General features: G+C 41.7%; 1 protein-coding gene across 3 annotated transcripts in view; it reads right to left on the bottom strand.

Annotated features, from left to right (window-relative positions):
- Window positions 1-15,372, bottom strand: part of MAP3K4 (mitogen-activated protein kinase kinase kinase 4) — a 75,667-nt gene that overhangs the window by 16,331 nt on the left and 43,964 nt on the right. For 2 of the 3 annotated variants that reach the window (XM_036248361.1, XM_036248362.1), the window contains exons 7-17: window positions 15,251-15,367; window positions 13,389-13,488; window positions 13,202-13,285; window positions 11,724-11,990; window positions 10,396-10,545; window positions 8,432-8,593; window positions 7,830-7,963; window positions 6,961-7,039; window positions 6,181-6,247; window positions 2,286-2,382; window positions 1,397-1,489 (exon numbers count right to left, since the gene is read on the bottom strand). In XM_036248361.1, the coding sequence (XP_036104254.1) occupies window positions 1,397-1,489; window positions 2,286-2,382; window positions 6,181-6,247; window positions 6,961-7,039; window positions 7,830-7,963; window positions 8,432-8,593; window positions 10,396-10,545; window positions 11,724-11,990; window positions 13,202-13,285; window positions 13,389-13,488; window positions 15,251-15,367 (1,350 nt within the window). The remainder of the gene's footprint in view (window positions 1-1,396; window positions 1,490-2,285; window positions 2,383-6,180; window positions 6,248-6,960; window positions 7,040-7,829; window positions 7,964-8,431; window positions 8,594-10,395; window positions 10,546-11,723; window positions 11,991-13,201; window positions 13,286-13,388; window positions 13,489-15,250; window positions 15,368-15,372) is intronic. The other variant, XM_036248363.1, reaches the window with a different exon arrangement.

The raw sequence follows: 15,372 nt of genomic DNA, 5'->3' as shown, positions 1-15,372 counted from the left end.
AGGATGTACATATTTAAGATGAAGAGTACTTATGAAATGCTACTCGTAAGATGCTAACTAAACATCTAACAGGCAAGGTCTAACAATGATGTGAAAAGGCATTTAACTTTTATACCAAAATGTTTCATGCACCACACTGCCACGTTTATAAATGCCTTGGACCACAGTTCATGAACCTTGGACGTCGCCCTGCCGCCCCTTTTGGTCCATGTGGATTCACAGCAGCAGAGTGGGAGCCAAGCCCATTTGGTGACGTGTCCTCCTCGGCTTTGACTGCGTTTTAGGGCACGTCACCCTATAACTCTGTACTGCACTTAAAAACAAGACAGCTGCAGTACCCACACTGGGACATGGAAACACTGGCCAGGAAATGTTCTAAACATAAAAATAAGGAGGGGAATAGGAATTTGTTCAAAGTTATTGTTAATATTTTTAGTTGACTACTTAAGCTGTAAAATACAGTGACATTTTTTAGGTTATAGAAGTTTATCACTATAAATTAGAAATATTGTTTTAATGAATGAGAAAAACAGAAATGTCTGTAGAAATTTCTGCTACAAAATCCAAAAGCATTTTAGGCTGTTTTAAATTCTAAAGCTCTGTCCCCTTTCTGCTAACACTGCACTAACTCTTTGTTGATCAGGTTACCCCACCTCCACCCAGACAGTTCGGTTTGACTCTACCTCCATCCTTATTGGAAGATGAGAATAGTAACCCTCCAACCAGACATATGGGTAGAATTAAAAACAATAAAATATCCTTGAGAGTAAGTATAAGACCTTGAAATCTACAGGCCAAAAAACAACTAATGTGGGAAAACCTGGGACACTCTCCTCACTAAGACAAGACTCTGCGAGGAGACATTTTTCTGGAGCCCACCACGTCTGCTGGCCCCCTGGTGATGATCTATTCTCCGTGAGGTATGAGCCCCGTGAACTCATTTTCCACTCTACAAGCCTTCTAGTCAACAATTATAGAAATTAGGTAATTTGGACAGAAAAGTGATTCTCTTTAAAATAACAATTCATCTCCTGATGGGCCTAGCTAGAAGCCATCTTTGAATCTCAGGAAAGGCAACGTTTACCAAACTCCTCATATCTCTCCTGGTGGGGACCAGGCTCTTTCCTCTGATACTCTCTCCAGAGAGTTATTATTGGCAGAGACTCCAGTCGTTTGGTTAATATCAGGTCCAAAGAACTATTAAAATCAGACAGATCATCTATTGTGCCGGTCAGTCCGGGAGCCGAGGGGCTGTGGCGACCTCGGAAGGCTCCTGAGCATCACGTGCACCGAGGGAGAAACCCTGCCGTGTCTCCTGGGACACACCCCAGAGCCGAGGTCACTATGGCAGTGCACACGAGGGGCAAGGAGCAGGACACTGGCAGAGTGAGACTACCTGGTGTCATGGGCACTGCTGGCGGGTTTGGGTGGCACAGAGTCGCCGCCTGAGGGGCCGTGGCTCCGCGCATCCGAAGGCACGCTCCGAGTGCTAAGACGAGAAGAAGAGCTTCAGGAACACAGATGACAGAAGGGCACGGACTTGCAAACGGTTTTCAGTCACAAATAAATAGGGTAAGTGAAAAGTATCTTAAAACATAAAATGTAAATTGTTCATTGAGCTTCAGGTCTAGGTTGGAAAAAAGAAAACCACCTAATTTCAAATTCATTGTTTTGAAAATAGATGTGATCTTTCCTAGCAAATACTCTCAAATAAAATGAACTTTTAAAAAGTGGTCATCCAGAGGAGAGAAGACAATCCCTACAAGAAGCAGAAATGCCACCACATTCAAGGTATTTGAATGTATCAGTTTCTGAAATCACTTGAGTAAGCTGATTCGTAGTTACATACACACATAAAAGTCAAAATTGGAAAGATCATTCCAGTTTTTTTCCACTTCCAAATTAATATTAAGTATTGTTTTCAAATGTTTATTATGCTGGGCACACCCAAATTTGCTTCCCTAAGGTCATTTTTCAAAGAAAGAGAAAGAAATAATCCAAAGCTGGGAAGCATTTAGTAGCTTCAGGTTATAAATAAGATGAGAAACTAAGTTATCTTGAAAGGCACCAGTCTGTTTTAAATCGGCATGTCTTCTTCTTCCGTAACTAAGGCACGGTGGTTTCTCTCCAAGATAACGCAAGTAAGAGCTTTTAAAAACGTATGAACAAGAACACAGACAACCAGTTATCAGAGCCAGCGTCCAGCAGCTTCCAGAGTATCGGCATGCACATCGGAAGAGACTCCACAAAGCAAAGGACTAGATAAGCACCAAATACCCAAATACCTGAATCCCTCTGGAGTTGGGATAATGAGATGGGGGTTAGGAGGGTCACTGTGGCATCGCGGCACCTTCACAGGACGGGGGCTGTTCCGATGAATGGCTGCCAGTGAAAATGGTGACAAATGCAACCTGTTAACGGGGTCGAGAGAGAGCTGCCAGGCCAAGCAATTAAATGGAAACAGGATGTGACTTAATTTTACTAGTGACCAAAATAAACCCTTTCTATAAGAAAATCATTATTACATACACAAGCATTGTGGAAAATATCACCTTTTAGTTACATTACACATTCGAACTTTTCTCCATCAGAAACATTTTTTAAATCCCGGGATGAAACGTACATAACATATGCAACAAACAATATAACCCATTTTAGAGACAGACGAAAATGCATGGCATCTTCCTAATAAAAAAGGAATTCTTTTTGTTTTCTACACTTTTAAGAGATTTTAAAGTGACTTTAAAAAGGGCATTGTCATTTTCCTGAGTGTGAGAACTTTTATTTCATTCCTTTAAATCAAACTAGGAGGTTATTATCTTTTTTCCCCCCAGAACATGTTTTCTTCTCCTTTCCTTTTAAACAGGCAGAAGATAAATATGGATAAAACTTAGAACAAAATTTGTTCCCTGGCCAGTTTGGCTCAGCAGTTAGAGTGTTGGTCCAAGGACCAGAGTCGAGTGTCTGATTCCCAGTCAAGGGCACGGACCTTAGTTGCAGGCTTGGTCCTGCCCTCGTTCGAGATTCGTTCGGGAGGCGATCAATCAATGTGTCTCTCTCACTCTGATGTTATCCCCCCTACTCCATCCCTCCCACTCTATCTAGGAAAAAAAAAAAATCAATGGAAAAATATTGAGTGAACATTTAAAACAGAATTTACAAACTATAAAATACTTAAAACCAAAATTTTAAAAGTGATCTTACCTAGTGATTACAAAAATGCTAGCGATTATACTTTCCCAGTAACTAAATGTAAGTAGCAATGGGCTAGTATTAGATTTTGTCTATTTCTCCCTAACATGGTCTCCCCTTACTTTTACCTTGGTTTTAACCCTTGTCAGTTTTTTTTAATGTCATATTTTCTCTTCATATGTTAATGATTTTAGTCTATATACATCTTATACTAAATATGTTATCCAAAGTGGAAATGCTTCCTTCTTCCTGGTGTTTGTTTGCTTTTAATCGCATTACACAAGAAAGACAGAAGCACCAAAAATGAAGCAATCTGAAGGAAAAACTTGCAAAACAAAATGAAGCAATTAAGAAAAAAATTTAGAAAATCTGAGTCCCTGGTTCATTATCTCAACTACTACAACAACAAATGGAATAAATCCAACAGTAACAAAGGTAAAGACAAAAACTAACAAATACAATTCGATGCAGATGGTGATATCTTTAATTCAGCAAACATACTGGTAACTACTGAGTCAAAAATTACTACAAAATTTTCCCATGATGGTAAAAGACACTCTGTTGAAACACATGCACACGAGTTTAACATTCTGTTGCAAAGTGTGATAATTCACTGAAAAAAAAAATCCAAATGGCCAATAAATAGAAAATAGGTGCTCAAATTTCACTAGTGGTAAATATTTATTATAGAGATGTTTTCCATGGAAAAACTAACAAAGCAAATGCCCACTAGGAAATGGTGGAAAGAACTTCAGTGTGTCCGTAGTGGACACAGTGCGGCCACGGAAGAAAGTGAACCGGATCTACACCTGTTGACACAGGAATGTCTACAGTTGTCAGTCAAGAAAAGCAAAAGATGAATACTCAGTGTGATCCAACTGTTACACAGTAAATGGCAGGAAAACATCCTATGACTGCTGGGTGATGCGAGCAGAAAGAAAGGTAGGGCAGGAGACATCCGTGCAGTTACATGTATGAGTGTACAGGAAATGAGGAAGGCTACATACCAGGCCGTCACCACTAGCGACACGGGTAGAGCACAGGGAGGGAGGAAGGAAAGCAACAGCAGCAAGATGACAGGTTACATGCTCTCGCTTTCATCAATTTCTCTCAGAGTAAAAGAATCTGAAACCCAATGGTGACTCCTGCCTTGTGTGGGACATTCCAGTCTACAAAGTGTTGCTAACTTATTGAACCCTCATTAGCATCCATTTTAGGCATCAGAAAGGGAGGCTCACAGATGTGAAATGAGCAGCCCCAGGCCACTGGACTGTCAGGCACTCTGGCTCAGTCCAGGGCTGTCCCCACCATTCCTCAGTGCTCAGAGGACAGAGGACAGCCTGACCTACAGAGAACTATGACCCAATTGTCCTGCCAGCAGTCCGGAGAGAGGTAGAGTGAACAATTAGTGACTCACACATTAACAGTGATCACCTGAGAATTTGCAATATTTCTCTATGTTGAAAATTTTCTACAATGAAAATGATTCCTTATGTAATAAACTATTTTAAAAATGTAATTTTTACTGAATTCTGATCATGTATTTCTTTTTTTTTTTTATCCTCACCCAAGGACATTTTTCCATTTTTTGTACAGATAGAGTGGGAGAGAGAGAGAGAGAGAGAAACATCGACGTGAAAGGGACACATCGAGTGGCTGCCACCCGCACGACCAACCAGGGCCGGAGACAAACTGCAACTGAGGTACGTGCCCTTAGCGGGAACCGAACCAGGGTCTCTCCGACCGCAGGCCGATGCTCTAACCGCTGAGCCAAACCGGCCAGGGCTGATCATGTATTTCTTAGAGAAATAATTTAGATCACAAAATCATTTATAAAAATATGCTTAATCAAAGTTTGATAAGAATATAGCATGTTTTATAAAATGTTCAAATAGTTTTGCAAATGGTAACTGTCATTTCATAGGAACCTTGGGAGGAAAAGAGGTATAAATGAACTTAGTGAATTTTAAAGATAAAGAAACCAAACATTACAACTAGGTCTACTAAACTTTCTGTAACTAGCAATTACCATTTAAGATATAGCTGCTGCTCAAAAAATTTACCATTTATGAATTATTTTATTTTGCATAGCAAACTGTTTAAAATTTCTATGTTTTCATATTTGGGTGTTTATTACATAGTAATACAGTTTTACTTTTATCTATTAAGATGGGAGTGAGACATAGCCTTTTCTGACACATATTTTAAAATTTCAACATACACTGTAAAACTGTATATTAACAGTAATTAAAAACTATAATTAGTCCTGCCTGTGTGGCTCAGCAGATTGAGCGCTGTCCCATGGACTGAGAAGTCCTGGTTTGATTCCTGGTCAGGGCACATGCGCGGGTTGCGGGCTCCATCCCCTATGGGGGGGGCATGTAGGCGGTGGCCAATCGATGTTTCTCTCTCACATCGATGTATCTATCTCTCTCTCTCCCTTTCTCTCTCTCTAAAAAATAAAATAAAAGCATAAAAAAATCTGTAATTACAATATAGCATAACTTAACTTGATTTCTTTTTTCTTTTAGTAAAACCAAAAAGGAAGTGACTACATTAGTGGGGAAATGGGTACTTGGAAAAGTGGTGGAGAAGAAAACCTTTCAAAGGTAAAGGAGGGGAGGAGCCTTATACTCGCTCACCTGCAGCAGGCAAGGCCCTGACTTCTCGAGAGACGAGTCTCCCCAAGAGTTTCCTCCAGAAGAAAGACTTCAGGGGAGAGCAGGGGAGAGCACTGGTGTGCAAAGAAGTGTTGCTGGCAAGGCAATCTCTGAACACCTGTGTTCGCACTTTAACCCTCCTGCTGGATTTAGAAAGATTACTGTGGAGCTCTCTCATACACACCTCATTCCTCTAGCTTGTCATTTTCCTGTATGTTCTTGGAAACCTTACACCATCGTAAATGACGGCAACCAGAGTGGAGGCGCTCACCCGAGCCGGCAGGCTCAAGCAGAGACGCTGCAGCTGCTCTCTTACCAAGGTACAAACCTGTAACAGGACTGTGTGGCTTTCCTATCACGTGGCCAATGCACTCATTCATCAAGGCTTGTAAACTCTAGGACCCAAAGGAAACGGGAAAGGAGAAGAAAGAATGGATACTCTCTCAACAGATAACTAGAACAAATTAAGCTTTTGGTATATTTAAAAGAACATGCTACCCTTAGTAAGTATTTTCAAAGTTAGTTTAAAATAAAACAGGTATGAACAAGAATTAGCTACACGTTGTATAATTTAAAAACACACACAATCCCACTGCCGTAAGTAATGGCAGACGCGTGTGCATTCAGCGCCCGCGACGCGACACCGTGCACAAGGGACTGTTGTGATCACTTCCACTACTTGGAGGTGAAAATGAATCCATTCACATTCCGACATCTTTTTGATCAGATGAAATTTGCCACAATAACATTTGGTATCATACTCTCAGATGGCACAGTGAAGTGAAATAGCTACTCCTTGTTTTTCATGAAACTGCTAAAAAGTAGCAACTAAGTCAGCAGTAGAAAACAGGACACTGTCAGGTCTTTTGCAAGTGCCAGGCTCACAGCCACACTGTGAGCTGAACCCTACGGTCACAGACAGCAGAGCACTGAAGGTTACTGCGTAGCCATGAACTCCATAGTGCTTACCGACTCAGTTCCCAGCACAGTCACTACAATTACGTGAAAAATATTTTAAAACCACTATTAAATATAAAACACACAATCAAGAACAGACAGTGACCAACTTATTTGTTTTTAATGGAAAGAACTCGAGAACATTCCTTACCAAGAAGTCGTCTTCCGGCAAAGCTGAGATGAAGGCGGGCTCAATGGCTTGCAGGAAGTCAAAACCCTGAGTTGCCCACCTGTAATGAAGCACTTCAGCAATCACAAAATGACCAAGAAAATGTCACAGCAGTTGTAGTCTATATAACACTGAAAAGCAATGTAATTAGAAAATTACTATCTAGGACAAAACACATTTTTTCTTTATAAATGCTTGGGACTGAGTATGCTTATAATGTGTTTTAGGAAAGAAAGACAAATGGCTTATTTTGTTGTTGTTGTTAATCCTCACCCGAGGATATTTTTTCCAGTAGTGTTTTTAGAGAGTGGAAGGAAGGGAGAAAGAGCGGTATGGGGAAGAAAGGGGGGGGGGAGGGGTAGAGCGAGAGAGAGAGAAACATCGATGTGAGAGAGACACATTGACTGGCTGCCTCCTGCACACCCTGACTGGGGCCAGGGATCGAACCTGAAACCCAGGCATGTGCTCTTGACCGAAAATCAAACCTGAGACCCTCTGGTGTACACACCAGTGATCTGACCACTGACATACAACGGCCAGGGCAACAAATGGCTTCTTAATAAAGAAACTGGTTACCAATTTTTTTTCCGTTTACTCTAACAATAGGTTTATATTGTGTAAGGAAGGAAAGATTAGTAATCAGGCAGACCTGTCCAGGGAGAATGTGAACTCCCTTAAAGAAATCTCATTTGGTAAGAATTAAAGACACACAGACACACACACACACACTAATCCACAAAGAGTCTGAAATGCTCCTCTGTGTCCTCTGCTCAGAATTCACATCGAATACAAGCAGGAAATACTGCCAATCCCACACGGCTCATGAAGCACACACCCCACCTGGTCATTACCTGGGTCTTGTGCCTCTCCCACTTTCACACTTAGTTAGGACATAATTCATCCATTTTCGGGCAAAGCTTATATATTTGTCTCCAATCTTCTGTCTAAACTCTCCAGACATCAGACGTACAACTTCTTTATGATACTATAAGATTTCAAAATTAAGAAGAAAATGATTATACAAATACCTAAACACTATAATGCCATTATCTGTTTAAAATGACTTTTTTCCTAAAAACAAAAAGAAAAATCCAATTAAAATTTACATATACTGAAAACAGCATGAAGAGTTAGCATATGTCAATGCAGTTTCACAAATGTTTTACTCATAAGTTTAAATTAAGAATGTTTTTTTTATGGCATTAAATATCTCTTAAAAGGGTTTTTTAATGTAAGTAGATAGCTGTTAGCACAAAATAAAAACGGGCAACTATCTGACAGTTTAAAAGTAACCCAACATTTCCAATGTTCAGCAATGATGTAAGAAGACATTCTTGACTAAGTTGTGATTACAATCAATAGTCAGGTTTGCGTACAAGATTCACGATGTTTCTTGTAAGTTACAAAGCAACTGCTAAGTTGTACTGTGTTTTCCCTCTTACTATGCACCTACCTCGAACCCAAAATTGTAGCCCTGAACCATGGCTTCCCGGTGGTACTGCTGCAGCGTGACCGACTCCAGCTCGTCGACTTCAGCATCAAATTCTGAAGTGAACATGTGGTCCACTCGGTCAATGGCATCACTTATTCTGTTGCAAAGCTCTAATGCATCATTCTAAAGAGTCCCAAACCATAATTAATCCAAAAAGAAGCAAATCACACAATACTTATGTAGTTTAGAAGAAGATTTCTTTCATCATCACAGACTTTATAAACCAGGGCAATATTTCTCGGCCACATTTATTTTGATTATACAAAAGAAAGAACTAAAAACAGAAAATAATATAATTTTCATTTTTAGTTGTATTAGGTATTCTCTAATGCCTTATAAAATACAAGAGAAAAATATGCATTTTAAGTAATAATGTCTAATTACAATGTGGCCTTTTCAGCTGGGTGGTTGCTCAAATTCCAGAGTGAGCTCCTCGTTTTTCTAAACAACTCCACAGTGTTACCAAGTCATACTGTTCTTATTCCCCTACCACTCCTAGTTCAGGGTTTCTCACAGGTTTTACCTCCAATGCCCAAGCAGTGCCAGTAATGTCCAGAGGCATTTTTGTCACAAATGGAGGGAGAGTAAAATCTCATGGTGTGTATTGGGTAGAGGCCAGGGATACTGCTAAACACTCTACAGTGCACAGAAGAGCTCCCCCAAACAAAGAATCATTGGCCCAGAACACCAACAGCTCGGACTCTGCTGTCTCGTTAAGCGATATCACAACAGCTCCAGACTGGCTCCCTTTCCACTCAGCCTTCAGCACACTCCTAGGTGCACAGGTCTCCACCAGACAATCTCCTTAAACACTGTTCCAAAATGTTCTTCCTAAATCTTCAACAACTACCTGAAGCTTAGAAAATAAAACCCAGCATCTCTCAACAGCCTGATCTGACCAGCCACATCCCCACTACCTTCTGCTGAACACACCAAGACCCAGCCCCAGACAATCTGACGCTCAGTGAGCATCCCACAGCCTGACCCGTGGACACAGTGCCCAAACATTCCTTTTGTGAGACCTCCCACTGCATAGCTTCGGAAACCCTCCCAAGCTGAACGCCTCCACCCTGGCCATTCTGAGATGCTGCGGGGGTCTCTAACCTCTCCGTCCTCTGTAGTCGGTGTGACAGCCCACATCCCTGAGCTCAAGAATACCTGGTATCTTATGGAATTTTGGATTTTCCAAAGTTTACTGACTCAAACGAAAGACAAAAACCCCCTGCTCTGGGATTAGAGTGGGAGACAATCTAAAAGAGGGAATGTTTGTAGATAAATAGAGTAATCACACTGACTGGAGAAAAACATATGCTTATCGAACTCCTTGTAATTTCAAGAAGTGCTGCTTCTTCCGAAGTCAAGCCTTAATGTGAGTAAAAAGACATAACTGATGGCCTGTGGAAAAGTGTGGACAAGATCAAGACTGATAACTGGAGCATGACACAGAAAGTGGTGAAAACAGGAAACACTGGGAAGAGAAGGCAGGGCTGTGGCCCATCTCGAACTCTGAGGCCTGTGCTTGTCTGCACCTGGCTCTGTCTAGTTAATTTGGCTGACTTATCTGTTAAGTGAGAGAATAAATAAACCTTTAGATTATACATTATTGACTTGGAGTACCTCTAGTAAATGCTGCTAAGGAATAGAAAAGTTGGATGAGGAATGAAGAGACCTAAATTCCAATGATCAACCTTGCTACTGATCAACAATGTGATCATCATGTGCCTGTTCAATTCTATCCCTTCCGATTCTAAGGTTCTACAGCTCCAGGATGGATCCCAGAACTTTTTGGTTCAGAGTGAGGAAGTGTGCACTGGGCAGGGAGGAGGAGGAGGACAACTGAATAACTTTACATTACAACACATTAGTTCTGTAGCACGATGTCCAAACATAAACAAACCAGTCAAGGTCGAGCTGATGAGAAATACCTTGAGCTGCTGCAAAGCTTTGGCGATGACTGGCTGGCTGGATGTCTGCTCCTGACGCAGAGTCATGAGCCCCTCAATGGACTGCTGAAAAGCTTTTCTCTGAAGTAAGAGGTGAGCAGACTGCATGACAACCAGTAACAGATTATCCACCTAGGATACAAATCAAGCATAGGGCTTACAAACAGACCCAGTTACTGCCTCCCCATTCTAGTTCAACCCTGTCGGAAAGAAGTGCCAACCTCAGGGTACCAGGCCAGCAGCCACCTGCTGAGAGCTGCTGTCCAGCAAAGCTGCTTCCAAGAGCAATGGGCCGCAGTGGCACCAGTGTCTAGGGTCTTCAGCACAGTGGTGAAGAATCCCGGGGACTGTGCCACAGGATGTCTCAGAAACGTCCTAGAACCCCGGGTAACTCAGCACTCCTGTGTATGTGCGTGCGTGTGTGCGTGAGCAGCACAGCAGATGGAAAGCACAGGACTGAAAGTGGGATGCGCTAGGGCCTTGTATGCAACAGTGAGAGAGCAGACTATTTTTATTCTTCAAGGAGTTTGAGTAGATCTGTGATATGATCCGATGTATGTATTAGAGTGATCATTCTGGAAGTACCTAAGCAAAGAAATGCAGAAGTGTGGGGAGGGTTGAAGCAGGGGAACTAGGGGTGAGGGGATCACTGCAGTAGTCCAGGGAAGGGGGGATGCGATCTGGTCATGGGAATAGCTGGGCATGCAGAGGAAAGGTCACTGACTGCACATACTCTGGGGTCGCTAGGGCTGCTGATTAACTAGAAGGGAGGGAGGCTGAATTTACATGAAATGTCACATTCTGGCTCAAACAGCTGAGTGGCCGGAGCACCCTTCCCTGAGACAGGAGTACAGAAAGCACACGACACTCACCACACTGGCCCCAGCTGAACACGGAGAACATGGGGACGCTTCTGATGGGTAGTTAAGGGGTTATATAAATTACAGGGTCCCAGTTAAGTAGGTAGGTGACAGCCTACACTACGAAAAAGAAAACCAAATAGCCAGTAACCAAAGTTTTTGAAGAACTGGGATTTCTAGAACTATAAATTCAAGGAGTAAGGTAATTCCTTTTAGATCATGGATATACAAACTTAATGACCTAGTTGAAAATAAGAAAAGATATAAATAAAATATTTCAAATATTCCAGACTAATTTAACATACCTACAGAATTTGATGGACTATGTTAATTAAAGTAATGCTACAAAATTATCTAATAATTCATTTTTCCTAAAAGTATTTTCAGTAAGAAATACTGCTTCAGGTTCGGAGAAAGGTGGCGGGTGTAAGAACTGGGAGTAAGATATACCTGCATGCTTCTCAGAGTTTCAACCGTCTCCACCTGAGGCACAACTTTGACAGGCTGTGCCTCCCACGCAGCCCAGCTGTCGTCTGAATCCTGAGTGCGGTCACTGTGCTTGGTGAGGAGCAGATAGGCATCGATCAGCACGTCATCAGAGTCTTTGGAGCAGTCCTTGCCTGCGGCTGCGTTGAGTAACGCCAAAATAATACCCTTCTCCTCAGCAAGAGTGTCTGGAACAAACACCTGCAAGTTTTCTAAGCCAGGAATCTGTACCTGGAACAGAATTGACGCAGAATCTTATTACCTCGATCGTGGTGATGGTAACACGAGTGTATGAACATGTCCAAACTCACCAAATTGTATACACTAATTATGTGCAGTTTTTCTATACCAATTATACCTCAATAAAGCTGTAAAAAATGAAGTTTAGCCATTTGAAAAGAAATCTTAAATTAAGAAATGTCATAAATTATAGAAATTTAATTAAAAAAAATAAACTAGAAAAAGACAAGCAGGTCTGGAGAAGGAGAGGTGAGAAAGGCATGAATCAGGCAGTGAGGGGACAAAGTGGTCCAGGTCACATGACTGGAGGGACAGTGCTGTGCCGGTGGAGACGCCTTGCAAAGTTTCCCCACGTACAGGGCACCCTCTGATTTCTTTATTTTCAATAGCAAAGAAAACACTCTTGGGAGGAAGGAACATCAGCCTGAAACAACCGCAATCAATGCTCATTTGTAGGGTCATTTTTAAGCAAAGCTGCTCCCAGACAGCTCCACCTGCAGTAGGTGGACAGCCAGCCAGGATCGGCACAGAGAAGAATCCTGAGTCTGCGGGGGATGATGTCTGAAACAGGTCATCACCTGACTCAAGTGAAAAGATAAAAATGTCAATACAGATTCACAAATTACTCTTGGTGAGGGCACCCTAAAAAGCCTTTTAAAGATCATTTAACAAGAAATACATATGTGCTTATGTCGTACAAGTCACATAAATGTGGCTAGGATAAAACTGGAGGCTTCCCATAAGATTTCCAGGAACAACATCATACAGACTGTAAAGGGTAAATCTCGAAGAACGTAAACAGGAGCAATGATGGTAACTCAAAAAGGGGCTCTGGTGATGTCCAGGATGGCGAAGATTCATGTAAAAAATCTGAACTGTTTCAGGAATGTGGGGGTGAAAAACAAAACTACTATTTAAAATCAACATATTGTTTTATATACATTATTTGAAATAGGTATGTGTGACTAATTTAATAAAATAGTTCAAGTAAATATTTAATTATTTTATCTGTAAGACAAGTCAATACATCAAGTATGAAAAATTTGCTTTGGGGGGATTATGTGATAGTCCTATAACTGGGGTCAACATATAGCCACCAAAGGCTAAAATATTTACTATCTGGACATTTAAGAAAAAGTTTTCCTGTTTAAAGTAAAGTGCGAAAGGCAAAATATTTCAATTATCCAACGTTAAATACTTACCTTAACATACTGCTTCGACTTCAGAACACCCAGAAGGTCTCTGACGGGGGCTGAGAGCATGAACTCGGCAGCTATTTCCAGGTCCTGGGGTCACAGGCACAAAGAAACTTCTTTAGGGTTGGCTTTTTAAAAAATAAGAAAAAATAAAATAGGAGAACAATAATAATTAAGAGAAGGGTCGGCTCACCTTCCTCAGCATCTTAGCAAACCCCAGCGCTTTGGAGGCTCTCTCGCGGGCCTCGTGGAAGAGCTCCTTGAGGGCGCGGCTGACCTCCACCACCGACCTCCTGCAGTGTCGGGCCCGGGGGGCACAGGGGGTTGGCGGAGACATATGTGACAAGAAAGGTGAAGCAAATTCCCAATCACATTAATAACGACGGAAGATTTTGTAAATGGAAACATATTTGAGATATTCAGAAGCTTGCTCCCTCATAGTTTTCTAGAAAGTACTTGTGTCTTTTAAATCAGTAGGGCATACTTCATCACTTTCAAAGAAGAGTAAGCTCAATTTTCTAAAGATTTCATTACAATAATTTCCTGGAGTTTGGTAAGTTCTTGACTCCCAGCTAATAATCTTAATCCAAAGGTATATAGCCAGCCCTGGCCAGGTGGCTCAGTAGGTTGAAGCATCGTCCCGTACATTGAGAGGTCTGGGGTTGGATCCCTGGTCGGGGTGCATATAGGAGGCAACAGATCAATGTTTCTCTCTCACATCCATGTTTCTTCCCCCTCCACTCCTCTCTCTCTAAAATCAATAAAAAAATAAAACAAAACCCATATCCTTGGATGAGGATTTAAAACATAAATAAAAAGGCAAGTATCTAAAGGTGGGCCAGTAAATATTTAACAACTGTTTCCGCCCAAAAGACTGTCTTATGTGGCACTGGCTGATTTTCGTGGTGTGCAGACTCCTACCACAGCTGACTGCAAGCTGCCCGTGCAACAGCTCTGAGTGCGACTGGGGAAGACGTGTACCATCTACTGCCCATCAGCTCTCTGGACCCTGGACATTCCATCCCCGGCACCAACTGTACATGACCCTCTTTTTAGGTCCACCCCAAATGAACAATCAGAGCATCAAAAGAGCCATTCTCTATGCCAGTTCACCATCTTCATTCTTGAGTTTCCATTTTTGTTCTAATCCTCTGTATTAACTCTCAAAACTGCAAGTCCTACAAACCGATTCATTCCATTTCTCAGCCACTCAACGCTTTTCCAGGTGAGAATCCACATGGTAACTACTTTCTTTATCTGTGGCATAAAGACATCCCAGGTGGCCCTGCCGGTTTGGCTCAGTGGTTGGAGCGTCGGCCTGCAGACCAGAGAGTCCCAGGTTTGGTTCTTGCTAGGGACACGCACGCGCGCACACACACACAAACAGACATCCCAGGTGTTATGAAATCCAAATTGTGTTTCTCATTAAACTTTGGATGGTGAGAGAAAACATTGCACCTCTAAAGAAGTCAGTTCCATCTGGGTACTGCCTGAGGTTGAATCATATCATACTGCTGCTAATTGGCTACACAATGGCTATATGAGTGATATATATATACCATAAAAACAGCAGTTTTACATGACCCAACCTAAACACCATCTGCACAGAACTGGAGTACATGCAATTGATGAGTAAGCTATGGTTCACGCACTTTAGCTCCAAGTTCGACAGAAGGGATAAGCTAAGCACAAAAGTAATAAAAATGTAGCAAATGTCAAGTAAAGGTATTAATGGACTGCCAAGGGGTACAACTACTTAGGTAAAGACATTCTAGAACATGTGGATGAGTTTTACTCTATCATTTTTAGCCAATGGAAACTATCCATCCCTTTCTCTAAGGATACTATTTTTTATTACGCTAAATAAATTCACGTTCAAAGAAAATTTTGCTCAAAACCATACCTAAGAGATCATATGAAAAGACAATACAGAAATAAATCCCTTTAGGTCTGCTACCCAAGTTCATGAAAGAATGCACAACAATTTGGTTTGAATACATCTGATTTCAGGCCCATTACCAAGAAACAAGAAATGGGGGGGGGGGGGGCTTCCACCTTATTTCATCCGAAGCACTGCTGTCGTCAGCGCTGGTCCAGAACTCGGCACAACTCTCCTGCAGGCCGAATTCCAGAAAGCTGCCGGTGGATTTCAGTAGCATTCCTGCAATGTCACTAAG

This window comes from Molossus molossus, unplaced genomic scaffold (genome assembly GCF_014108415.1).
Source record: "Molossus molossus isolate mMolMol1 unplaced genomic scaffold, mMolMol1.p scaffold_m16_p_8, whole genome shotgun sequence".
Taxonomy (NCBI): Eukaryota; Metazoa; Chordata; class Mammalia; order Chiroptera; family Molossidae; genus Molossus; species Molossus molossus.
The sequence above is the reverse complement of the archived record's forward strand: the minus strand, read 5'-3'. Positions and strand labels throughout refer to the sequence as shown.